This window comes from Gouania willdenowi, chromosome 15 (genome assembly GCF_900634775.1).
Source record: "Gouania willdenowi chromosome 15, fGouWil2.1, whole genome shotgun sequence".
Classification (NCBI taxonomy): domain Eukaryota; kingdom Metazoa; phylum Chordata; class Actinopteri; order Blenniiformes; family Gobiesocidae; genus Gouania; species Gouania willdenowi.
The window spans coordinates 20,085,049-20,112,948 of NC_041058.1; the positions used below are offsets into that span (position 1 = coordinate 20,085,049).

A 27,900-nucleotide genomic window follows, 5' to 3' on the forward strand; every position below is an offset into this window, starting at 1 on the left:
AACAATGTCTCAAAGGGCAACAGAAAGCCCACAATACATTCTAAAAAACAGGTGTCCAATGATGCCAGATACTCACACCATGCTGCAGCGAACAATCACCACACAAAGATGACTCACTGGGATATTTGTTCTCATTATGTGAGCCTCATGAGTCAATTCCCCACTCACCCTGCCTGTATTAAAAATTGGACTTAATAATATAAAAACCCAATTCATTTCTTAAAGGCCAAAATTAGTGTCTCAGAGACCTTGGTGATGTAAAGGCCGGCCGACCACTTAAAGGCTTTCAGAGCTAAATGGACCTAAAGGGAATTTTCTACTGAGGTGTGCACTGACAAAGGAAGGATTATTCATTCTTAGAAAATTAGGTTTAGTCAGGGGTGTCAAACTCATTTTAGTTCAGGGGCCAAATATGAAACAGTTTGATCTCAAGAGTTTACACTTCTACGTATACATACAATTTAAAATATGTAAGAAACTGATCATATCCAAACAATAAAGTGATAGATATCGGTCCCAATAGAATCTTTACTTTCAATTTCCAAGATTTTGTGATTTAAATAAGGGAAATATGTCATAATTTGAGGAAAACTGAAGGATTTTGTAAGAATTTTGAGTTTTCTTTCCAGCTGTTTAACATAAAAAATGACTGCAATCATGCGATATAAGCTCCAGGACAACTGTGAGCACCTGCAAATGTTGCGGAGTTTCATTTACACAACGATTCATGTTTTCTCTGTCATTTTTACTTTCACCTGCGGGCCGAATTGGATGCTCCACACGGCCTGATTTGGCCCGCGGGCCACGGGTTTGACACGGGCTCAAGTCATCCTGGAAAGTACACTTTAATTGTTTTTATTTAATAAAAACCCAAATCAGACATCTCAAACGCCATAGTTAAACTAAGAAATATAATTTATTGCATAAAAATTATATTTAGTTACAGGTAAGAAGGCTAGACATTTATTTACAATTGATACTTTACAGACGTAAAATAATATCACTGAGTCCATTTAGGTTTCTCTTGTGTAAAAATGTCTGACGCCATCGACAAACGACTCCATTGTTCATTTGATTGGAGCCAGTTTAAATCCATGCTCCTGCACCACTCTACCAGAGATATGGCCAAAGATCCAGCAGCTAGTCGTGAAATCTGGACAAACACTGCAGAGAACAGCAAAGCCAGTCTCATCACCAAGATTGGAGGAAAAAAAAAAGAGGGACGTCCATTTCTGACTTGTGGGTAATTCTATGTGGGGAACAATCAGCAGTGCACGAGTCCATGACCATTAGTCAGTGGTTTCCTTGGTACGGTGACCTCGTTCTTTCTGTCCATCTGAACGAACGGACACAAATCTACTCATCGACCACCGTCGGCGTAAAAAAATCCAAACCCTGTCAGAGTCCTGATCTGAAAAAATAGATTTAATCTTCCAGAAAACAAAAGTCAGAATGTTCCACTTCTCTTTTGTACTTCTTGCATAGCACTTAACAATAGAATGGACAGAACTCAGAGATGTGCAGATAGGGCATGTGCACACCCATCTGCCCACACACACACACATACACACGCACACACACTGAACAGTGACATGACTCACTGCTGAGGAGGAGGGATATACTGCTTGTGATGCTTTTTTTTCATGTTTTTAAATAAATGAACACTTTTTTTTGCAGCAAAGATGAGAATATCTCAGAAAAGATGGAGTGTAATTGATGATGATAATGTTACAGAGAGCAGAGCTTCCTCTCACATCTGATGGAAACTGACAGGAGAATATTGAGAATTCATACGGCTTCAAAGATACAGCCGGTTTGGTGACAAGTTGATCCATATCAGATTGAGTGAGTAAACACAAGGATACATACAGTACATACATACATACATATGCAGTGGATGGTAACATATATATCAGCCTGGCTCTGAGGTATAGGTCCTGCACCTTTTGCTTGGTATTTAACAGAAGATAAGGCAAATCAGATCAAAGAAACTGAGGCTGTGTCCGAATAGTCCCTCCTATCTCCTTTCCTATCCACTTTTCTTTAAGCATGTGGATGACATCACGGGGTTAAGGAAAGGAGTTAGGGAAAGGCCATCACGTTTGTTTTGACAATGAGACGCACTTCCACTAAGTGACGTTATAATCCGACGACGGCGAAGATTATGTCAACACATTTCTGAAAATGGACATTTATAACACTTTTCCCTGCGCCTCTAACCGCTGCTATAATCTCAAATATCACAAGGTTTGAACGTAAATCAAAGGAAAAGAGGCTACGACTGAAACTAAAAGAATGTCACATTGAGAGTGATTGCTCACTCTCACCTTCCACTCATAAATCAACATTAATCCTAAATGAGTATGATTTTATGAAATTGTTACATTTATGCAAGATATAGGCCGACATAACGTTGTAGGCATACAAAAGTACAACCGCACAAAGCGTTACTAGGTAAATAAAAATGTTGAATAAAACATAATGTGGCTAAAAATGTCTCGAATACCTTTTTCTTGAACGACAGAGTGCTTTGTTTTCAGTTATAGTGAGTTTCCGTGAACACTCGGATAAGCGGGTCCCTTTATATGTTGTCGCCACAAGGAATTGTGGGTCAGCATTATCTGATCTCCTTTGGTAAAGGATGCGTCAGTGTTTCCTAGGCTAAAGGAGCTTATAAAGGAAACAGTGAGCCTCCTTTTCTTAGCTTTTAAACAATTGGAACACTCCTTATCATGGCCGCCACTTAAACACTTCCAGGGGTTAAGGAAATATGGTTAGGAAAGGAGATAGGAGGGACTATTCAGATGCACTCAAAGCCTCTAAAATACAGTAAATTCAGCCAAACTCTTAAGTCGTACATATTACACTTTACATTTGGAGAAGATGCACATTTAAAATAACAATAAACATTAGCTTTTGTCATTGAGAACAGAGACCTCCCCTGTGCACCCAGCTCTCCCATTTGGCCTGCTCTACTGGGTGCAGAAGTAATACAAAGCAGCTCAGGAGCCTAAACAAGCACAACTGATGAAACAAAGGCTATATGAGCCTAACATCAATGACAAAAAAAAAGAAAACAAAAGAAAGAATCCACAAATATGGATAATAAACAACGAGCGTTCCCCGAAGGAAACTTTTAAGGGGCGAATGGAAAAGCTCTCGTGCAGTTTATTCTCAACAGAGTCGAGTGGAGCAGAGCGACAGAGGAACGCGCGGAGAGATGAAAGAGGAGCCCCTGTGAGTCCAAATGATATGCCAAGACTGTGAGGCAGTTGTTGGTATAATATAAAGAGTCAGTCTAGTTATCTGCCAATTCTCAGAGCAACTTTGTAATTCACCCTCCTTCCACAATGAAGAGGCGGCTTCCTGTCAGCTCAAAGCGACGTGATTCAAACCTGGAGGGTTTGATTCGTCAACGCTCAAAAGAAGCATGACATGAAAGGCAAAGCCTGTCGGATTCACAGACGATTAATGACCACTTTGTATGTGTGTTTGTGTGCGTTAGGAGACTGGAGACGCTGCAGGCGGGTTGGTACCACCTGTCATTCACCGCACGCTGAAAACAACACCCCTGCCACCAGGTGAGACGCTGATGTCAAGCCGTTCATTTTCAATCTGCTGCTGGAAACATGGGTAATCCTGCGTTGGCGTGTGTGCTATTTAATGTGTGTGGATTACATGGATGTTGTTTGTCTCAAAGCACTGTTGTTTATGTACAAGATTCCTCTGATTTCAAGACAATCAGTACCACATCCGACAGATGGTTTGACAGCAATTTTACGCCTCCGTAACTTCAAATTGACTTCAGACGCAACATTGCTTTGGAGGATTTCTAATGAATCGGCAGGTCCATGTGAGAATGGACTTCGGTGGCTTTGCGTCTGATCTCTGGGTCAGTGAGAAGGGACGTGAGGCTGAGGTAAAGCGGTGCACGTGGTGGAGGAAGAAACCCTAACGCTTCATTGGGTGCATGATCCGCTCCAGGGTGTGTGCATATTCTTAGCCAGGTGTTCTTGTCTCATCACGTTGGTGTGGAAAACATTCTTGCTCTATGGCCAATCAACAATCCCCATCTGTTGTCATGACAACCAGCACCTCACTTTTCCCCATCTCTTCCAGCGCAGTCGCCAGAGAGACCAAATCCGCGTCACCTTGGTGACAGGCTTCCCAAAGGTCCAGCAGAACCCCCGTGGGGCTCGGCTTTGTGGCAAAGTAGTTCAAATACCTGAAGAGAAGAAAGAGGAGAGGAAATCAGATATAGATGTGTGGATCTTTGCACCACCAACACAGGATCAAACTAGTCCGCGTCACATCGCAGGTGCTTTGATGATAGCTGGAGAACACAATGCAGCGTAATAGTGGAGACGATGACTCGTGTGGATTGATTTACATGCGTGACTGAATCCTGTTTGCTGGTTGTAATCACTCTTAGAAATATATAATAAACTTTTCACACTTGTCTGCTTAAATTTAATCTAATTAAACTCAACAAACTGTTTTAAAAAAAAATCTAATAAAATAAAAAATCTAGATCTAGAACAATAAAACTAATGAATTTAGTAAGGTTAAAAGTGTTTTTTTCCGAGTAACAAATAAAGACCATTTTAAGACTTTTTAAACTAAGAGAAGGAAAATATAATTTAAAGAGGGGTTTATATTTTTGAAAAAAAGTAAATTCAGAACAACTGTTAAAAGAATCTGTTTCTGTTTACGGTGTTAATGTTTGGAATGATCGTGAGGATCACTACAAGTTAATGAGTTCACTGTCTATGTTCAAAAATTCTTAAAAAAATAAAATATATTTCTCCTATTGAAACACTAGCACTGTTATTGAGTTGTTTTTATTGTGTTTTCAAAAATGAATTGTATTGTATTTGAAGACAGCCAAATACAAATATCTATCTATCTATCTATCTATCTATTTATTTACCTATATATCTATCTATCTATCTACTTATCTATATATCTATCTATCTACGTATCTATCTACTTATCTATCTATCTATCTATCTATCTACTTATCTATCTATCTATCTATCTACTTATCTATCTACTTATCTATCTATCTATCTACGTATCTATCTACGTATCTATTTGTCTATCTACGTATCTATGTATCTATCTATCTACGTATCTTTCTATCTACGTATCTATCTATCTATCTACGTATCTATCTATCTGCATATCTATCTATCTATCTACTTATCGACCTACGTATCTATCTATCTACTTAACTAGCTATCTATCTACGTATCGTATCTATCTATCTATCTACTTATCTATCTATCTACTTATCTATCTATCTATCTATCTATCTATCTATCTACGTATCTATCTATCTACGTATCTATCAATCTACGTATCTCTATGTCTACGTATCAATCTGTCTACGTATCTGTCTACGTATCTCTATGTCTACGTATCTCTATGTCTACGTATCTATCTATCTACTTATCTATCTATCTATCTTTCTATCTACTTATCTTTCTATCTACTTATCTATATATCTATCTATCCAGAGTATGACTGTGAGTGATCTGACCTGTCAAAGCCCAGACTGCGAGCCAGTAGTCTCCAGTCACAGCCTCGGGCACTGGGGGCATCCAAACTATTACAGATCTTCTGACGAATGGCGCTCGGCAAGCGAAAGGCATACGGTCCCACCTGAGAGGAGGGTAGGCAGCTTCCTCCCGAGGGGAGGGGCGAGTGCGGTGGGAGGGTCTGACATCAAACAGAAGACAATACATTTGTGATTTTATCTCAATTAGTGCCATTTGTGGCTCCGTCCGTAATTACCTCCTGGATATCTGTGTGCAGCTGGAATATCTGTCCCTCCCCCTCCACCTGTCGGACACAGATCTTACAGGCGAGCTGTGACACAGCCAGGCTGCTTCTCTCTAGGCTGAAGGTGCAGTACAGAGGTCTCTGACTGCCGCTCCAAATGTGATAGAATGGAATCTCCTGTACCACAAACAACAGTGGTCACACTAACAGGGTAATACTATTACACTATATCAGTGGTTGGACAGTATTTCTTTTCCTCATCGAACACTTTCAATGAATTATGACCAGTGGTCTTATCTTATCCAACTGAAAATACTGTAGCAATAAATAATCAAATGAAATATTTCTCCAAACTGTGGCTTTATTTCAAAGTTTCAAGGAAGAAAAGGTTGCACAAAAGAAGCACAGAAATCTTTTAAATGTCTGCTCACACGTGGAAGCCATTGTTCTTATGTGTTTAACAGTGACTCCTCAAATTAATATTTAAAAAAAAAGGGGAATAAAAAAAAAAAATCTAAAAGAATCTAATTAATTTGAAATTTCCTTGATTTGAAAATATGATATTGATAAATATGCTCTTCTCGTATAAAGGACGAGGAGTGCCACAATTAAATAAATAAATACACCGTTTAATTTTCAATTATTCACACATTTAATTAATTATTGACACAGTTAATTAATTATTGACATTTTTCATTTACAAATGAATGTATTTATTTATTTATTTAATTGTGGCACTCCTCATCCTCCATATTCTAGAAGGTTGCAAATATGGCATGTTTATGTTAGCAATAAGTTAGCATCTTTCCAGCAATAAAAGGTCGATATGGCAACATAAAACCGATGACATCACAAAGATTAACTTAAATTTTTGCTAATATTGGTAAAACTTTGGCTTTCATCGCTTTTATTTTGAAGGGGTAGGGCTATATAAGTTGTATTCATCTTGCACCCTTTCCAACAAGGGATGATTATGTTGTTGTAGAGTTGTCTCCCTAATTTTTGCCTCAGCACTTTGTATATTTTCTTTTGTGTTTTTTCTTGTAACCTTTTTTGTTAAAAAAAAAAGTGTCTATTCGTACGGTTGCCGTACGCACAACCTCTGGTGCTATTGGTACGTTTACCGAAATACACGTAAGTAGCGTCTTAGGGTTAGGGTGAGGTTATAACCCCATATCGCAACAATTTATAGGGTTAGGTTTACGGTTAGGTTTAGTCTTAGTCACGTGACCTAAATTGGCCAATGAGGGGCGCAGCGTACGGATAGAATGTCGGTATATTGATACGGCAACCGTACGGGTAGCTCCTGCCTAAAAAGTATTATGTCAAAGATAAACAATCAATACTCCACGAGAAGGTATTGTATTGGAAGGATGCACAACAAATACTCTTTCTGAAAAACTTATTGTGGAATGCATAACTTATAATCAGTGTCGTGACCTCATACATTGAGTTTAAAGTTTGGTTTGGGGATATAATAATGATGCAGATGTGTGGGATGTCATTTGCTGAAAAAACAAATATTATTGTGAAATTACAATAAAAGCATTTTATAAGTAGTAATGAAAATGTATCCTGAAGAGTTTATTTCATGCATCCTAACATACAAACACAACTAAAACTATTGACCTATTGAATGTGTTTGATGTACAGTTTGGTCTGCTATCTACTTGATGGTGTCACCTGGTATTTAGCCAGAAGTTTGCTTCTCCAGTGAGTGTGAGGAATGTCATGGATGGACAGGCGCAGATTGTGGTAACTGTCTTTGAAGAAGAGTGGTTTGGGATCCTCCAGCAAAACTCCACCCAGACTCCTTTCTAAATCCAGCACCTCCTGCACGGAAACAAAAACAGGCTCAGGAAAAGATCTGTTTAATCATTACGGACTGCTGTGGGCTATTACTTCATGTTTCTAAATGTTGCTGTGCATTTGTTGAATGGATGACGGCCCTCCAGAATGAGGATTACCATTTTGAAAGCTGTCTAAGATGGGGCAGTGATGTAAACAAAGCTTTAAGCATTTTGGTGAACACCTTACAGTAAAGTCACTGAGCTTTTCTTATGATGTAATATTATAAGTTGTAGTAAATAAAAATTCAATTTGCTAATTTCAAATGTATTTTAGAGAAAAAAGGGAAGTCTGTTTGGTTCTCCTCAGCAGGCACAGCACTAACACCACAAACAGGACTAACAGCACTAACAGGACTAACAGCACTAACAGCACTAACAGCACTAACAGCACTAACAGGACTAACAGCACTAACAGGACTAACTGGACTAACAGGACTAACAGGACTAACAGCACTAACAGCACTAACAGGACTAACAGCACTAACAGGACTAACAGCACTAACAGCACTAACAGCACTAACAGGACTAACAGGACTAACAGGACTAACAGGACTAACAGGACTAACAGCACTAACAGGACTAACAGGACTAACAGGACTAACAGGACTAACAGCACTAACAGGACTAACAGGACTAACAGCACTAACAGCACTAACAGCACTAACAGCACTAACAGCACTAACAGGACTAACAGGACTAACAGGACTAACAGGACTAACAGCACTAACAGGACTAACAGGACTAACAGGACTAACAGGACTAACAGCACTAACAGCACTAACAGCACTAACAGGACTAACAGGACTAACAGGACTAACAGGACTAACAGCACTAACAGCACTAACAGGACTAACAGGACTAACAGGACTAACAGCAATAACAGGACTAACAGGACTAAGAGCACTAACAGCACTAACAGGACTAACAGGACTAACAGCACTAACAGGACTAACAGGACTAACAGGACTAACAGGACTAAGAGCACTAACAGCACTAACAGGACTAACAGGACTAACAGGACTAACAGCAATAACAGGACTAACAGGACTAAGAGCACTAACAGCACTAACAGGACTAACAGGACTAACAGCACTAACAGCACTAACAGGACTAACAGGACTAACAGCACTAACAGGACTAACAGGACCAACAAGACGAACAGGACTAACAGCACTAACTATTTTACTCTTCATACTGCTTTGAATAAAATACTCATTTCATTTTACATTCCTGGTCTATTCTTCATTTCTTTCACTTTGCATGTCCAACTGTTTTGCAGAGACGGCCTGTGGTTTGTAACAGGGTGGGTTTTGTGTTTTGTTTAATTATTAATTATTTCCTTTGGATTTGTTTCCGTGTATTATTTATTTCAGGTTTTTGTGTGTCATGTTTCTTTCCCTGGTTGTTCCTAGCAGTGCATGAATTTGCTCAATGGTGCACTGAGGCTGTTCTATGACTATGATTTTTTTTTTATCTTCAAGTGTGGGTTTTGTTCAGATAAGAAATCTTTTGAGATTTAGAAAATCTGTGTGCGCCCCACTTTATAATTTTTTTTAATTGTATGCTGTAAATTTGTTGATTTTTTATTCCTTTTTATATTAATAAAATGTGTTTTTCGATTCCACTTCTGACTGCCTTCTTGTTCTCTACCCTTGAATCAACAATGACGCAACCCTGATGTACAATACTATCATTTATTACAGTTTGATTCCCATTCCAGCAGCTACAACTATGTCATTGATCAAAACTCCAAATAGTTTTTGCATCTAAAGGTGGTACTGTATATAAAGTTTTCCTTTATTTATGTAAGCAATTTTGCAAAAGGTATATAAATCGATAAATTCAAATAAATTACAAGTCATTGCTATTATTATTGTTATCATGAATTGCAATTTTTTTTAAGTGAATTGTGACAATGGACTGGAGGGGAATGCCAGCAGCACCTTGAGGGCATGTGGCGTGTCCTGTATGCAGTAGATCCTCAGGCTGTAGTCCAGGGACAGGCACGGAGCTCGAGGGGCGAACAGAGCCAGCTGTAGGCGTTTACACGCTGGCTGAGGAGGACAGGATTGACCAACCAAGCCGTACGTTCCCAACTGCTCCATTAGAACGTGACAGCATTCCTCCTCTAGCTGCAGGTAGCACGGAGATGACAAGCTCTCCTCCCCTACAGTCAGAACCTCCTGATAGAAAAGGCACAGGGCGGGCTCAGCCATGTGATGCATGACAACGAACCATACGGTAGCAAGGTGAGGTCATCTCACCTCCCACGCCCCCTGGTGTGTTTGAGTCTTGAGTGTGAGGGTCCAGTCAGGGGTGGGCGTGTCCAGCTGTGCACAGTGAGGCAAAGTCAGAACCACCGGACGATTCAGCAGCATGCCCGATGGACCGCAGCTCACCACCGGACTTAACACAGTCTGACTCCCCTCTGAGGGCAATCTGTAGACATCACATGTCAACACACACACACACCCAAATTCATCACATTTGATTGAAAACACAAAGCCTTAAACATGGTTAAATGTTCTGAGAGGTTCTTTACGTTAAGACAAGTTCTTGCTTTCAACAGACTTTCTGTGTGTATTATTTAACTAATGTGAACATAAACAACACATTTGATTTATTTATGAATCAATTCTTTAATAAGTGTAAATTAGTTAATACATTTCAGCACAGTCTGCACCTCACCTTTTCCTGAAAAAAAGAAAGAACGAAAGAAAGAAAGAAAGAAAGAAAGAAAGAAAGAAAGAAAGAAAGAAAGAAAGAAAGAAAAGTAGAGGAAACTCACGTGGTTTTGTCCCACTTGCTGATAATCAGGTACATCTCGTAGAACTTCCCCTGTGGGATCGTACCAGGTGGAACCAGCAAACTCACACCTAAAAAAGGAAAAAACATTATTGACTTAATCTTTGATAAATTAAAAAAATTACCCATTCAAACCAATTGGAACAGTAGCATCAAACTAATTTTAAAGGGACATACTGAGAGTTATACTGACTCCGAGGGATTATACTGAGTCTGAGGGCTTATACCAGTGGTTTCCAACCTTTTTTAAATCGTGGCCCCATTTCATTATTTTTAATCTACATCCGAAAAATTTGTCGAACCCAAAGAATTTTTGCACCAGCTCAGATATTTTTATACTGCTTTTTCCCCTTTTTCTCGTCCTTCTTTTCTTTATTTTTATTTAAACTCGATTTATATTTGAGAAAGTGAAAATTTAGAATACAGTTGTTCAAGATTGTATGTTGTGTTTCAATTTGAAGACGAATTTAAAAAAAAAAACAACGTAAAAATATATTTTTAATCAGTAATTATTTTTAACACATTCCAGATGGCACTATTTAAATTTCAGGCGGCCCCACATGGGATTAGGACCCTAAGATTGAAAAACACTAAGGTATACTTCACGTCACACTGACTTCAAGGGGTTTTACTGATTCCGAGGGAGAATTCTGAGTCCAGGAGTTATACTGAGAGCTTTACTAATTTACTAATACTAATTGACTCTGAGGGGTTATAGTGACTCTGAGGGGTTATAGTGACTCTGAGGGGTTATACTGTCTCAAAGGGGTTATACTGTCTCAGAGGAATTATAGTGACTCTGAGGGGTTATAGTGACTCCGAGGGGTAATACTGTCTCTGAATGGTTAAAGTGACTCTAAGGGTTATAGTGACTCTGAGGGGTTATAGTGACTGAGGAATTATAGTGACTCTGAGGGGTTATAGTGACTCCGAGGGGTAATACTGTCTCTGAATGGTTAAAGTGACTCTAAGGGGTTATAGTGACCAAAAAATGACAGTGACTCTGAGGTGTTATGCTGTCTCTGAAAAATGATAGTGACTCTGAGGGGTTATACTGTCTTTGAGGTGTTACAGTGACTCTGAGGGGTTATAGTGACTAAAAAATGATAGTGACTCTGAGGGGTTATAGTGACTAAAAAATGATAGTGACTCTGAGGGGTTATAGTGACTCCAATTTTCTTAAAGAAACACTGCATATTACCTGTGTTGGGAATGGTAAGTCGTCCTCCCAGGTTTCCCAGTGTGGCACTGGTGCTTAACCCTGGCTCTCTGGACAGACTGGGACTGTGGTAGTCCCGCTTACTACCCACAGTGCCCACTGACTTCAAACTGAGGATCTCTCCATCACTGGAGCACATGTCAGCAGGAAGCTCCATGGAGGAAAGTGTGGAGGCATTGTACACTTTGATTTTGAGAGTGGGCAGAGGGTCCAGGAGTGGAGAGGTGGTCATGGGGATTTTGTGAGGGCTGTCGTTCACACTCTGCTGCAGGGAAAAGAGTGGTCCACGGAAAGTCCCCGCAGTGGCTGTGAGATCAGGAGGAGCCGAGGAATGCAGAGGATGAGAGTGATCTGTGGACAGGGAGGAGAGAGGCTGTTCTATTATCACTGAGAAATGACACAGGCATGGCTGAGAATGCTCAAAGTGACACCAATGAAATGGATTAATGTTCGTAATTAATATTTGATGGCAAGAGCAGGAGAAAGGACACCATGACAAATGCTTAAAATGTAAAAATGGACAAAGAATAGATATGTGGCTGAGGGGAAAGAAAGATATTAATTCATTTATCAGATGATAAAATTAGAAATACGTGAAACTACTTGGGTTTCATTAACAATAAGTGAAAGAAATGGACATGTATAATACAGTATAAACCATAGCCCATTGTGTATACTTGTTTGCATAAGTGTGAAGTGACCTTGTCGGGGAGGCTTGTAGTTGCCAGGGTGGAAGGCAGCAGTGAGAGCAGAAGAAGAGTCGGTGATGTCTCCGTGGAGATGGCGGCATCTGCGACGGTACGCCAGCACTCCCACACACAGCAACAGGATGACACTCAGCAACAAAGCCACGACCAGACCAGTGTAGACTGCCACTCCCATAGTTGGCCCTGCAGCTAAAAGACAAGGGCCAGAAGAAGAAGAAGAACAGCTGAGTCATAATAAAGGGAGACATGTACCATGTACGACACCAAACACACACAGGAGGTGGAGGCAGAGGGATGACACAATGTCAGATTTATCACACATTTAGGGAGACAGAAAAAGCAAATATTGAGACACATGCTAACATTAACTGTCAATCAGGGTTGGGGTGAATTACATTCTCCAATTACAATTGCGTCTTCAATTATCCATAATTTATTAACTAGATTATGATTACGGTGACCAGCGGTAACAAACAAAATTTTTCAATTACAATTAAAATTACAATGATTATTTTTCCACTGAAAGTCAATTATAATTACGTTGTCAATTACTAAAGTTCAAATTCAATTTATCACAATTACTGAGCCTTTAATAAATAACCTTCTTCGGGAACACTTTACTTGAAGTTTCATACATAAAGCTGACATTATTATAGTGACTCTGAGGGGTTATATTGTCCCTGAGGGGTTATAGTCTTTGAGGTGTTATAGTGACTCCGAGGGGTTATACTGTCTCTGAGGGGTTATAGTGATTCCGAGGGGTTGAAGTTTTATACGTAAAGCTGACATAATCTGTCATTAGCATGAATAAGGTGTCATTTGCTAAATTCTGACACCTTTAGAGCTATGTTGGCATTTTTTGGGGTCGGTGGAGGAATCTAGTGGGGTTAGGGTAACAAACAACAAATAATGACAGCCTTCATGACACCTTATTCATGCTAATGACAGGTGTCATGTCATAATATCTATGTATAAAACTTCAAGTAAGATTCCCTTCTTCTTGCATTAGCTTTCTGTTAGCATCTCTTATGATAACGAGTCAGTTAAAATACACTAAAAATATTATATATAATCTAATTTGTTTTTCATCTCTTGGTTCCTTTGTTAGGCTTCTTTATCTATAAAAAAATTGGTATTAATGTGTTTGGTGTGGGCGTCTGAGCCAGTACATCCCTCAGGAAGAAGACAAAATGATACTCAAGAGAACTGAAATGTAAATTTGATACAAAACATATTTTATTAATTGTTAACTACATATGTGTAAGACAAAGAACTCTAACTTGGTTCCCCAGTTTTTCGTTTTAATGAAATTGTATTGAGTGAGTGAATTTTCATGCCAATTACAATTACAAAGTCAATTATCTGAACTAAATTACAATTCAATTATGTTTACAACAACATTACGCCACAATTGCAATCATTTATGTTGTCAATGTCCAAGTAACCATGAAACGCCCTCTTTATAAAAATGTTGTAAGCAGTGAATTCCTGCATCACTGTGACTCTGTATGTTTAAATATTGGAATATTGATTGAGCTCTGGAAAATTGTGACGACCCATGCCAACATCATTTTTAATTTCTCTGATAAACAACATAATCAATGCTTGGCCTACATAGGCAACAAGGTGTACTACTTAACATGCATTGGCATCGACAGCAGTCGTTGCTGTTGCTTAGAAACTTGAGGAGATTCCAAGACAATTGCTGTGTAACAGACGGAGGATCAACCACACAATCCTCTGCAGATCCACTGGGCTCAGTGGTAAAGGTGCTGAACACATGAGCTAAAACCTCAGAGTCTGTTTGCATGTGATTCTTTCAATTAAAGCCTGATGTGCATCCCTAAAAACCACCCACAACCTTTAAAGATGTACATATTATGCAGTTTCACTGTTTAGTTAAACAGTTATGTCCTATATATGGCTACATAAATAAACATAGAGGAAGGACTGAGCACGACTGCTACGTAGAGCCGATACGTTAACTGAATGTTGGCGGTGATGCTAATCCGTCTGAAGGTGCATCCAGCATCTGCCATGATGTGACCAATCCATAATAAATGGAGTGTCTTGGTCAATGTTATCTAATTCATGGTTTTCACTTTAAATAACATCCTTTTAGTCACAGAGAGTCACTTGATGGGATTAAATGAAAATGACACAACCTGTGACAGAAATGACGCATTTGAATGAATGAGGTAGCAACAAAACCAGCTGTGGTGTGTCACCATCAACGGAAAGAAAAGACAAAAATGTGAATTTGTCCAATTGTAGATAACAATAGAGTTTAAGCCAAATAAAAAAAATTGTACAAATTCAATGTCCCATGGTCACGTCACATAAGTATTTATTTAGTATTACTTTAGACAGTTTCAAGTTATTTCAGTGACCATTGTGTGCTTTTCCTTCTTTGACTGAGGGGTACCAACAATTTTGTCCACGTGTGTATTTCACTGACATTATGTATTGTTTTTTTAATAGATAGATCAAAATAAATACATACAATTTCACGCATTTTAAATAAATATAAAATGTATGTATTTATTTAAAAAATTTAATTTAAAACATTAAAAAACAAATCGTAAAAATAAAATTTGATTCATTTTTTAAAAAAAAAAAATGTAATTATTATAAACATTTTAGGCTAACCCCCACAAGGGGTCACGACCCCCAGGTTGAAAAACCCTGTGTTATACAGAGGCACAACCACAGAAAATACCAAAAAAAAAAAAAAAAGAAAAACCCACAAAAAGTGAGATTGTTAGAGGACAAAAAGTAGTGCAAATATTGAAGGAGAAATAATAGGGTCGGCATTAATATAAGCCAGTGATTTGAGCGGAAGACAGAGGGATTATAAAGTGTGCTGAGAAAGGGAAAGAAGATAAAGGGAGTGGTGATCAAGCAGAGAGAAAAAAGTCAGACACAACAGGACAGCAGTGGGAGTAGAAGTGAGGATGAAGACGAGGAAGGCCAGAGACAGGCGAGCTAACTGAGGAGGGCTTCCATGTTCTGGTGATGAGATGGAACTGAATCAGACAGACGTCGGCACTTATCACCAGAGAGGGAACAATAGCAAATTAGCTACATTACTTTAGCCACGGCTGATATCCCATTTAACAAGAGGTAATACCATTAACTTGAAATTATTTTGAAGATTAACTGCAGGTCTGACTGAGATCAAATGTTCTGAGGGCTTTTAAAGAGTCTCAGGTGAGGGGAGAATCTTCAGAGCATGTGATAAACCTGACTCAGCTCTGAAGCCTGTGGGAGCACAAGGAGAACCGGCAAAACAATAGAGGAGAACAGCACGCATCAAATAAAAAGTGAGGAGTATCTGAGGCAATATGAGAGAATGGATGGGAGAGCTCAACACCAAGCATGACACGCACACGCGCACACACACACGCACACGCACACACGGAGAAGAAGAAGAAAACTGCAGGGAAATAGAAAACTAATGAGAAATGAACTTACGATGACTTGCATGTTCAATAGAAACCTTTTTATCTGTTCGATCGGGAGAGAAAACAAGAGAAGAAGAAAAGAAACAATGCAAAACATAAAAATGGATGAAGTAGTTGTAATGCAAATGAATTATAAAACACAACACAATTGAAAAAGAAAAGGGAACTTCAGCTCATTATTATGATAATTGAAATGTAAAAGAAGCAAGCATGAATACAATCATTTACAAATTTCCAGGAAACCACTACCAATGTGAATATAAATGTCAATAATAATAAATGCATGGGGGAAACACCGTGCAGTTTAAAGCTCTATAGTTATGGAACACGACCACACGGCTATTCTCGACAGGGACAGACATTTCAAAGATGACACCGAGGTGAATCATCGTCCGGTAATTTGACGACAATCAAATCCGTCATTCACATCTGCGTCACTTCCGAGATCTCAAATCAACTGAGCCCTTTTCTGACAAGCATCATCAAAACACCAAATGACTTCCCTGACTGCGCTGTTCCCCCAGCAACAATTACAATCAGGATGAGTCTGACTGTTTGCGGTGTGTTGGAGCAGTCTGAGTTTATGACGAGGGTATTTAGCTGATCCTCTCAGGGATTGAAATGAGTTAGCTACCAGAGTAAGAGTGAGTGATTTCATTTTCTGGGAAAATGCAGGAGGTTCTAATAATATCAGAACGCTTTGTGAGCACAGAATGATCACGTTAAGATGCAGGGTAAATAAATAATCCGGTTCCTAACCTGCTGTTGGCTGGTGACACGTTTACAGATCCTCTTCCCGTTCTGAGAGCTACTCCCAGAGGACGCTCGTCTCTTTACAGCCAAATCAGAGAGTGCATTTGTCTAATGTGGAAGCTCTATGGAGACCTGTTTATGTCAGGACTCATGTGTATGTTTGACAGAGTTGAAGCACCGAGGATATGATCCTCACTCGTGCACAGACTCATGCGTGCACTGCACACACAAACTTGGCTGTGTAAGTTTGTATTGTGTGTTGAGCATCTCTCCCTGCTGTCAGCCTGGGTTCCTCCGAGCTCACTGAGAGTCTGACTCACTCTCATGTGCTCATCCCTCGGCTAACTTTATTTTAACTTGACTCTGTCACGCTTGTTTCTTATTTTCAGAACTTCCAGTTACTCCACCCCCGTCCTTCCACCTGTGCCTTTCAGATACGGACCAGGTCTGTTGTTTCTGTGTGCTATCACCAAGATTCTTCTGGTGAAAAATCTGTTTTGGATATAAAAACTTTCACCTTTCTCTCACTACGCTGTGGTGGATGCATATTAAGGGTGTAGGAAATAATCAATTTGGCGATATATTGCAATATTTCACAGCGTCATTATCGTATCGATCTAAAAAATGTCCAAATCGATTTTAATAATGTTTTTTAATGCATTTAATGCATTTTAGCTTGGAAGTGGATGCACTTTATTTTCATAAAAATATACTGGGCACTTTTATAGATGTAAGCGGTTACTTTTATAATTTTTAAAAATGTTTTAAAGAATTTAATGTTATGTTTTTGGCCATATGTGCCTGTTTTTGTCTCCCTCTTGGTTTTTCTTTTAGGCTTGGTCCTGGTGGGGCGTGGACTCCGAGCAGGCACATCACTGCAATACAAAAGCCTCAGACTCACCTCCACTCATCGTTGTTGTTCCGTCTATGCTGCGGTACTTCTGTTCTAGAGATATCCTGAAGTCTATGCCTTTTGCCAAGTTTTATTTTTGATTCTGGACTTTTATTCCTCTAGTACCCGAGCCTGCTCTGGAGCCACTCCCAGGATCAAGCCAAGCCAAGAGGACACTTTTTGTTAAATAAATTCACGTCGACCCACACTTTGGGTGTTGTGTTTATTAATGGGTCCAACTTAACAACCCTAACATTTAAGAAGTTAACAGAAACAGAATCTGTTGTTAAAGCTTTTTGAAAAATGTAATTTGACAGATGATAAACATACCACTTGTTTTAGATATTGGTCCTTGAATTATAGTTAGTTACCATTTACTTGTTCTCACAAGTAAAAAAAAAATGAAATAAATTGTATTTCATACTATTTTGTACTTGTAAAGGTAATATTTGATATTGCGATACATCGCGATGCATATCGTATTGTTTAGTATCGGGATATATTGTATCATGACATGCAAATCGTGAATAGTATTGTATTGTCAGATTCATGACAGTGCACACCCCCTAATGCTTATAATGGGAATTTAGTGTCATTTTAAAACTATGTTAACAGCTTAAATAGCCTGAAGCTGAATTCAACATTCTCCACATTAATTCTATATCGAAATATTAAACTTACCTCATCATAATGTGTACAGTCAGGTTACTTTCTATCACATTTAATACTGTGACTATCTTACAATTTGTTCCAAAAAAGGAGACCACATTAGTTTAGATCACAGTGTCATTCTATTTTCTATTTACTTTTTGTTTACATCCTGGTTTGTATTAGATTTATATTTAGTATTATTCTTAATATCTATGGTTGTATGTTGCTGTTTTACATGTCACATGGAAAATGACAATAAAGACATTGACCTTTGCTAAATCCTTGTTTTCTGTGCCGTTTCACGTGCAATTAAAATTAATAAAATAAAATAATATAAAATACAATAGGTTTAATTTCCTAATTATGGCAAATAAAGTGACGTAGAATACTGCACAATTAAAACACAGACGTTCACACCTAACAAGCAACCTACATTTAATCATTTACCTTTAGATTTTATTATTTTGTTACCTTTTTTAGAGACAAATATTGCATTTCAGTGGTTAAAACAACATAAAGGTTTTTTTTTCATATATTGCAATGTTTGCACGTGACAACTTAAAGTAACCACGTGCACAGAGGAAGTGGAGTGACACTCACTGCGTGCACACAAGCCCTCTGTGCAGTTTTTGCTCTCCATCATGCTGCCGCTGCAGTGCTTTCCTCCGTTTAGGGGTTGCGGTGCCTGGCACTCGCGGCTGCGCCAGTGGGTGCACTCCGTCCCACAGGCCGACCACTTAGCCCACTCTGTCCAGCCTCCATCCACTGGAACGACAACACAGGAGTGAGTGACTCTGAAGCTTGAGGAAAGTAGGCAATTTACTGAAAATCATATTTGGCATGATGCTTACATGCAAAACGATGCATATGTAATGGTTTCAACAGCAGTGTTTCATGATTTGCAAAATGTACCCTATTGTTAAAATGCTTTCGGGAGTCCCAGTGATATGACACACAGAGCCGAGCAAATAGAGGCATAATGTAGATCAGACATGAGCAACTGGCAGTCCGGGGGCTCATTTAGTGCGGCCCATGAAGTAAACTCACAGAACGACTACAAAAGATGTACAAAATGATAATAGAAAATAAAAAACAACAAAAATACACATAAATAACAGAAAATATACAAAAATGACAACAAAAGTACATAGCGATACCACCTAAAAACACAAAATGACCCATAGCATGACTCATAACTTAAAAACATCAAAAATACACAGAGATTCCAACAACAAAAACACATTAAATAACTTGAAATTTTCAAAATGACCACAAACACACAGTGATGACAAAATACCAGAAAAAAATACACACAAAAAAACAGCAAATGCACACAAAACAACAAACACACAAATCCCTTTGCTGTTTCTTGTATTAAAGCTCAGATTTAGTCATTATTCTAAATGCTGACATGAATGTTGATAGTGTGGCCGTCAGATCAAACAATCACATGTTTGTGGCCCCCGATGTGATAATAGTTGCCCATCTCTGATGTAGATAGTAAAATAGATCAATTTGTTTTAGAGTTTTCAGAAACAACCCGTCTGCTTTCTGATAAAGTTTCCAATTCACCAAGACTGAAAAGGCTGTTCCAGAAAATTCTATTTGGTACATTTCCAACAAACAAAAAAGGTTTATTCTGGGAGTTGTTTGGAACAATACAAAATAAAATGTTTTTTTTCACCTGGGCACAAAGTTGTGCAAGTTACTCTCTGGACAGGTGGGCCCTCACAGAAGGCTCCGCCATTTAGAGGAGCAGGATTGGTGCAGCTGCGTGTTCGACGCTGCCAGCCCCGCCCACACCGAGCATTACACTCAGACCATTCAGTCCAAGAAGACCACCCTCCGCTCACTGACAGAGAGACCACACACACACACACACACACACACACACACACACGCACGCGCACGCACACGCACACACACACGCACGCACACGCACACGCACACGCACAGGCAAAGGGACCAAGTCTGAAGGTTACTTTCCTGATACAGTTATGACAGTATCATAACACTACAGGTCTCCACTACTTGTTCAGCATATACAGTAGGTGAGTGTGTGATTTTAGGTCAAACTTTTCTTTAAAAATATAAATATAGTTTTCAAAAATCTAAATTTGTAAAAAAAAAAAAAAAAAAAAAAAATCCCACTAATAATATTAAACATTATAAATGCTGAATAAATAAAAAAGACCCCAAAATCTATGTCCTACACCAGTGGTTCCCAACTCTTTTCTTGTTATGACCCCATTTTTATATTACACATTTTCTGGTGACCCCATAGGCTTTTTCTTCTTGAAATAGGTTTTGATCATGTTTGTTATGGTGTGTTACTGGTATTGGTATAGGTCTGGCAAGGATTAGTGCAAAAAGTGACAAGAAGCCACAGCTATTTGAACTAGATTTATATCTAAAGGGCCCATGTTACGCTAAATGGACTTTTCTGTGCTTTAAACATAATAAAGTGCTATTTGGTGCTATTTCATACACATGTCCAAAGTGTTTTTTTTCATTGATTCCCTCAATCGTTAGTTAGAGGGTGATTTTCTCCTTTCTTACTGCAGGGTGAGCACAAACACTTCGCTCCAATTTGATGACGCGTTCCCACTTTGATGACGAATTTGACCGCAATGGAGTGGGTGGGAGGAGGGCGGGCCGTCCTCTGGCCCTATGTCACCGTGCGGGGAAGAGAAAGTCAGTGTCCCGTCTATAGACACGCCCACTCATATATGCATAACTCGGCCGCAAATCAGACTGCTTGTGTAGAGTTGCTCAGAAAGTGACTTTTCAGAGGCTAAAACTCTGGAAAACAGGCCAGTTCAGGAAAATAAACCTCAAATACTAAGTTTTGAAGGTTCTTAGAACAAATTGAGATGGGTGAAAAATAGCATGACATGGGACCTTTAAGAAAGTGAAAGCATAGAATACGGTTGTTTGAGATGTTTCATTTTAAAAAGAATAGTAATGTAAAATAATTTAAATGTGATTTTAATCAGTAATTTTGTTTTATTTTTTTACTACTAGATGTTTCAGGCAACCCCATTTTATTTCCAGGCGAACCCACATGGGGTCACGACGCCCCAAGGTTGAAAAACCCTGTCCTACACTAATGTCACGATTCCATCACTCACACAGTAAATTGCAATAGCAATGCAACTCAGGAATGACTGAACACCATGCTGTTAGTAGAGCAGGTGGAACGTTTGGACGCTTGACCAACATAAATCAATGGATGCATGACGAATGAAAGATAAGCAGGAGAAAGATAAGCTGCGTTCGATACCATAAACAATGAGAGTCGCTGTGCTGCTGCGTCTTCTGGCCACGACGTTACGAGCCACGCATGTGTAGTTAGCAGTGTCCAACAGTCTGGCCTGTTTAATGATCAGGTCGTGGTCAATGGTGATCAGGAAGTTGGAATCTTGAGACGGGTCAATGACGTCCTCGTTCTTCAGCCAGTCCACCTGCAGCGCAGCAAGAGATCCCAGTGTTTAGTTAAAAAGTAGACAAAATAAAATAAAGTTGCAGTCACGTCTTTAAGCAAATATTTAAGTTGCAGCAGGCATTTAGGATTTACCTCCCATCTCTCAACTCCCACGGCTCTTTCAATTTAACTTGAGTCAGTTTTTTTTTTTTTTTTTTTTTTTTTTTATGAGGCAGATAATGCTTCACATAAATCCTTGAGCAAATCGGCAGGTGAGCATGCATAAACATGAGTCAGCACACCACACACTGAGCCATTCAGTAAACAACCTGCCGAGAATTAACACAGAGTACTGATCAAACAGTCAAAACTTTTGTCTCATTTTTCCCCTGATGGAAATGCAGTTGTTACTTTTAATAGAAAGAAACTTGACTCTTATTTAGAAGATATAGCTTTTTTTTTTTTAAATTTAGATAGATTTTCTTTTCATTTGTATCGGTTTTGGGGAATTTATGAAATCGCTTCACAAGCAAAGGGAGAACATGCAAATTCCATACAAAAAAAGTCCACGGTCTCCATAAACTAAGAACCTTATAGCTGTGAGACAGACGTAACCACTACACAAGTCTTCTGTTTGCTATAAAACAGCAATTCTCAAATGGTGGGTTGGGACCCAGAAGTGGGCCACGGCCCTGCACTGGGTGGGTTGTGGACAGCTGGTCAAAAAAAAACCAAAAAAATAAATAAATAAATAAATAAATAAATAAATAAATAAATACTTAATCTCTCTCATGTTAGACGTGTCTTTTATTTTGAAAGAAACTTTTCTTTTGAAAGGCACGCTGTGAAATGCATGTTGTGGCACAGGAAAATACATAGATTTAAAAAAAAAAAAAAGATTATATGTGTGTTTTCAAAAAGTAGTGGGTCACGATTTAATGACCGTGGCAAAATGTGGGTCACAAGATGAGACCATCTGACGTCTATAGCATTAAATCCTACTCAGGCAGGCCAGGTTTACATTCAGCGCAGAGAGTCACAGGTGGCACTTGGTGCTGGAAATCTTTTTAAGGGGATGCAATGAATCTCATTCAGCATTGTGGGGCATTACAGCAGCTTTATTGTCCTTGTATGTGCAGAGATAATAAGAAGAAGACGGGGGCCAATTGTTTTTAATGCAACAGTTTTAGTTTCAATAAAACTTGTTTCCCCATGTCTGTGTTTTTATGTCTATATATCTGGGTCTATCTGTCAAATGTGAGCACAACAACAAATGAAAGACTTTCTTCACACACTACACACAAACACACACGTGCACATACACACCTCAGGGTGCAGCCACAAGCTTAGAAAATAATGAGGAAACGTTTTATGTTGCATATGCTTTTATTGACCATTTTTAGTACACTTTAATGCCATGTGATTTTAATGTCTTAAAAATAACTTTGCTATTCAGTCATTAAAACAATATGGCTTGACTAAACATAAATATATACTGCTACTACTAATAAAAGAGTACATGAATAAATAATTTGTTGATTTTTTTTTATTTTCTGTTGGGTTGTTACTTTATAGCCAAAATTAGCGTTTTTGGTACTGGGTTTTACTTTCAGAGAAGCTTGGTGAGTAAGTGTGACATAAACTAGATTTAAACCCTTTTAACTTTCTTCCTTAAATAAAAAAGCCTACACCAAAATACTTGCACTGAGTGAATTTCATCAACATGACATATTGAACTTAAAATCACAGTCCAGATAAAAAATAGGCTTCTGTGTAAAGAATAAAGCTAACATTTACCTCTGCAGCTGGCATTCCTTCTGGGGGCCGACATTGGAGCAGCACCTCCTGCTCCAGACGCACCTCTCGTCCTAATGGCTCCTGCTCAAAGTTCTTCCTCAGGTCTACAGGGGGCGATACAGAGCTTTTAGTAAAGGTTGCATAAAAACACACACACATTTAAATATATGCTTAAAGTGTAAGTACACCCCCCAGGTTTTTGCTGACCTGACACAAGGGGAAAATTTAAAAAATGCCTTGATTATGGGCGTTCCTTCTAGAGTAGCTAGGACACGCCCAGTCACAGGAGCCCCGCCCCCACAGCGCTGCACAGTTCTGCATGGAGCTGTCAATCAATGCTCACTGAGGGCTGTGAGAGGAGGAAACTAGTCCCTCCTCCCATCTTTAATAGGAGGGGCGGGGCCAACAGTGACGGTTAGTGATGTCACTGATCTAAAAAGATGTCAGTGATCCAATCTCAGCAAAGAGCAAAATCAAATTGCAGTAGCCAGTGTTCAACCCATAGAGGGCATTCACTCTGACATTTTACAAATAAAAACGCTAAATTTAAATACTTAGACCAGGGGTCACCAACATGGGTGACCCCCGTACGGACCACTGGAGGTGCCCTCAGGCCTGTTCTAACCAATGATCTGTCTAAAATATCCTTTATCTACCATCCTTCAAACTCAGAAAGACAAATATAAAGGACAGACAGTACCGTATTCAGTGCCTTAGTAGAGTTAAACAGTAAAATACTGTTGCACTTCATATAGTTTTTGTATTAAATTAACCATCTTTAAATGTTTATTTTTACTGAAACATTACGATACAAACGTGTTCAAGTATCACCAACAGAATTTTAGTTTTAGTTCATTTTTTAAATTACGACTGTTAAATTGTAAAACCATGTTTTATTAGATATAAATAGTTAGTGGCTACTGGCTAGTAAAATAGGAAGGATATGATCTCCTATGAAACTTTAAGTGGTCATTTAAGAATGAAAAATTAGCATAAATTAAGAGAAACAAAGTGTTGCATTTTGAAACTTAAGTATTTACTACCTTTTTAAGTAAATGCTTGTCATCCTTCATTATTTTTCCCTCTAATTAAATTGAAGCTGTTAATTTTTTGTATTGCTGTGTATATCAAACTGGTAGCTCTTCAGCTTATTCAATAACGTTGATGTAGCTCGTGGTTTTATAAAGGTTGGTGACCCTTGACTTAGACTAAAATGTGAAGAGTGGGATGAGGATCAATAAATGACATTACTTCATACCTAATCATATATGTATTCAGTAGAAAAAATTGGTTTTAGGGTGTACTTACACATTTAGCTTGTTAGATGCATTAGTTCGATGTGTAAGACGCCCCCTCATACTTCGCTCTCTTACTCTAACTTGACACTTACATGCAATGCGAACGTAAGCTCGGGTGCTTTTAGTGGTGCCAGCAGAGCTCCATGCCACACACTGGCACCAGTAATCCTCAAGCCCAAACAGCTCCTCCACCTGCGTCCTGGACACTGAGACTTCCACTTCTCGCACAACAAGACCTGCACAGATAAACAAAAACAAAGGAAAAAAAGGAAAGAGCCAGATTTAGAGGAAGAAGGAGGAGGGGATTAGTGAGGCTATTTTTCTCCCAGTGTCTAAATAATGCACTGGCGTCAGGCCAAAAGCATTTAACGTAGCCATGAAAACCTCTGAGAGCTAATGGATTATGTAGTTGAAAATGATGTCAGTAATTGAGTATGATGTTTATGTCTGTGAAATACAAGGTTACACTTCTGCGTGTGTGTGTGGAGTTGTTCTATCACCTGTCATCTGGTCCAGGCTTTCTCTGGTGACATGATCGTTCTGATTGACCCATTCCCCGTTACATTTGAAGTAGATCTGAGTGGCAGGTGATGCTCGGCAGCGCAGCTGGACCGGCCTGTTCTTTACAATGAAGGCGTCCTCTGGTTCCAGCAGGAACTCTGGGAGAGGTTCCGCTGGTGCTGACGGGAAGGAATCCGGGAGAACTTCGGCATCGCTGTAGTCGCTGCTCTCTAATACGACAATAAAACACACACAGACAAACCTGACTGAGTTAACAGCCCTTCAATAGAAAGACCAGTGCAGAGAGTTGGACCCCGAGGGATCAATAAACTGTCACATGCCCTGAGGGAAGGAATGTGTGTGTTTGACAGTTTGTCTTGTGTGTGAGAGATCGCCTACATTTCCTTATGGTCTGCAGGAAATACAGGAAAGCATTTTGACATTTTTGCCTTCGCATTAGGAATGTGCGATATTTTATCGTTTATGATTTATCGTCAAAAACATTCTCACTGGTAAGAATTTGTCATCCCTCGATATAAACGATAAATTCCCATGTCTGAAAGTAGCGAGGGCCACGGGCCATTTGTCCCTCAATTTAGCCAAGAATGCCCCAAAAAAAACGGGCCAAAACTGGCCCGTTTGTTGTCAACAACTTATTATTCTCTGGAGCGGAACGTTGTTTACGGACGTTCTGCACTTTGTGCACCGCCACCGCCCCCCGCACACAACGCTGTCAGTGTGTGTGTGTGAGATGTTCGTCGGGGCTACCAGAAGCTACTATGCTGCGATACAACACTGACCGCTACTTGGTTAAAACCAGATAACCATCAAACAAAGGGAACCGATTCAAGTTCCTCCGTCAGATCCACCCAAAGTTCCACAAACACGGGGACAGAGATGAACCTGTAGCAACTATTATGAACTGGAAACTCAACTAAAGCAAACTATGCTAAGCTAACACACCGACACACAGACTGAGCTAAGTGCTAATGCTAACCACTCTATATAAGGAATAATAGACCAAGTAAAAAGAACACGTCTTACTGTCATCAAAACACAGAGAGCCACCAATTTATTTATGGTCAGATTTAACACTTGTATGGAAGAATAAACGCTTCCATACAAGCATTTATTCTTTATTCTTTAATAATTTTATTTCAAGTGAGGAAATAAATGAATTACATACAATAACACTAATAGTGATCCACATGCACAAATATATTCCATAAAATATATTCCATAAAATATCAGCTCATGAGCTGAGTCAGCAGTTATTGTAGCCTTTTTAAATGTGTCTAATGTTGACGTATTCAGATTTATTTGTGTTTATAAGGAACCTGTTTACACTAAGTTGTGATTTTTTTTTATTTATAGTTTTTATTTATCTTGATTTTTATCGTTATCGTGATGAATACAAGAAATTATCGGGATACATTTTTTGTGTGTGTCAATATTGCCCATCCCTACTTCGCATACACTCACAAGTCTGGCTACTGCAGGCCCCGACTGCTGCAGTCTCTCTGGAGGACTCTGCACCTCTCAGCTGGAGAGCTGAGCCGCTGACCTTCCACAGATAGGTGCTGCTGATCGCACATTATCCCATGACATTTTCAATGTGACACATCCCAAGAGGCAACGCTGCCGAGAGCATCCTCCTGACAGGGACAACACAGTATTTCTGACCTCTCGGTTAAGTTTCCCTAATAATGATTGACAATTTCCAGAAAGAAAAATAATGCTCGCATGAGTCGCAAAGAAAAAATTGTTAAAAAAATAATGGTTTATTTTTATGTAAATCAGTTCCACTGGGGATTGTATTTATGCCGCCAAACCTCAGTGGGCTAACACTAGTCTGTGAAAACTTTGCCCAGAAAGATAGTGAACCATGGCACACGAAAGACTGGGGGCTCTAAAGTAATGATCTACTGTAAGTATATGGAATTGTTAGGAAAGATGCCGAAACTGATATTGGGGTTTTAAAAAATGTATCTGCGATGTATCTGCCGATAACCAATAAATCAGTGGTAGCAAAAATTGGCCTAAATAATCGGGCTCTAACAGCAAGTGAATGCATTTTTGAAGATAATCCTAGCTTGGTTTATTTGACAGTGAAGAAGAAGCTTCAGTGATCTACCTACAATAAAGCATGGCTCATTGGTTCAGAAGAACATTAATAAAAAAGAATAAGCCAACCTAAGCAAAAACAGATTTTTCTGATGGCCTGCAAGAAATCTGCAGAAAAATGTATGACAAAATAGTTTGTCTCATGCTGTAACCTGATATAAGCAATAAAAAATGCAACACTCCTGATTTAGAGTGTTCCATTTCAGGAGTATTTGAATTCAATGTAGTACAGTCTCCTGTTCCAGAGATGCTCAATGATTTTATGCTGTGTTTTACAGTTGTTCATAATGTCACACTCCCACCCTTTAAAGTGTTCCAGGTTCTCCTAAACTCTTAATGGCTCAAACCTTCCAATAAAAATAATGTTTTGTTTACGAAAGTAATTTGAATAGCGTAAACTGCAGGGACTCTTAGCTCCAGTCAGGAGATTTAAAAAATGTTGGTATGTAACATATTTTTCCTTTCATGCACATGCACGCACACACCACCAAACGATCTTTTTACCACGCTGTCGTCACATTTTTGAAAACCCTGTTGTTTATATAAAGCTGATGATGCGTGACACAAGTGACTATCACACTAAAAAAAAACATTTTTAGCTGGATTCACTATGACCTGCATGACATAAAAT

General features: G+C 39.0%; 1 protein-coding gene across 4 annotated transcripts in view; it reads right to left on the minus strand.

The window, feature by feature from the left end:
• Positions 1-897: 897 nt before the first annotated feature.
• unc5b (unc-5 netrin receptor B) overlaps positions 898-27,900 on the minus strand; it is a 79,489-nt gene continuing 52,486 nt past the window's right edge. The window contains exons 2-17 of one of the 4 annotated variants that reach the window (XM_028468739.1): positions 25,145-25,375; positions 24,737-24,880; positions 23,347-23,450; positions 21,409-21,589; positions 19,810-19,977; positions 18,726-18,890; positions 15,840-15,872; positions 12,360-12,554; positions 11,641-12,009; positions 10,423-10,510; positions 9,899-10,073; positions 9,578-9,817; positions 7,468-7,617; positions 5,797-5,961; positions 5,543-5,721; positions 898-4,225 (exon numbers count right to left, since the gene is read on the minus strand). In XM_028468739.1, coding sequence (XP_028324540.1) covers positions 4,060-4,225; positions 5,543-5,721; positions 5,797-5,961; positions 7,468-7,617; positions 9,578-9,817; positions 9,899-10,073; positions 10,423-10,510; positions 11,641-12,009; positions 12,360-12,554; positions 15,840-15,872; positions 18,726-18,890; positions 19,810-19,977; positions 21,409-21,589; positions 23,347-23,450; positions 24,737-24,880; positions 25,145-25,375 — 2,753 coding nt within the window. In that variant the 3' untranslated portion in view covers positions 898-4,059. The remainder of the gene's footprint in view (positions 4,226-5,542; positions 5,722-5,796; positions 5,962-7,467; positions 7,618-9,577; positions 9,818-9,898; positions 10,074-10,422; positions 10,511-11,640; positions 12,010-12,359; positions 12,555-15,839; positions 15,873-18,725; positions 18,891-19,809; positions 19,978-21,408; positions 21,590-23,346; positions 23,451-24,736; positions 24,881-25,144; positions 25,376-27,900) is intronic. The other 3 variants (XM_028468741.1, XM_028468740.1, XM_028468742.1) reach the window with 3 other exon arrangements.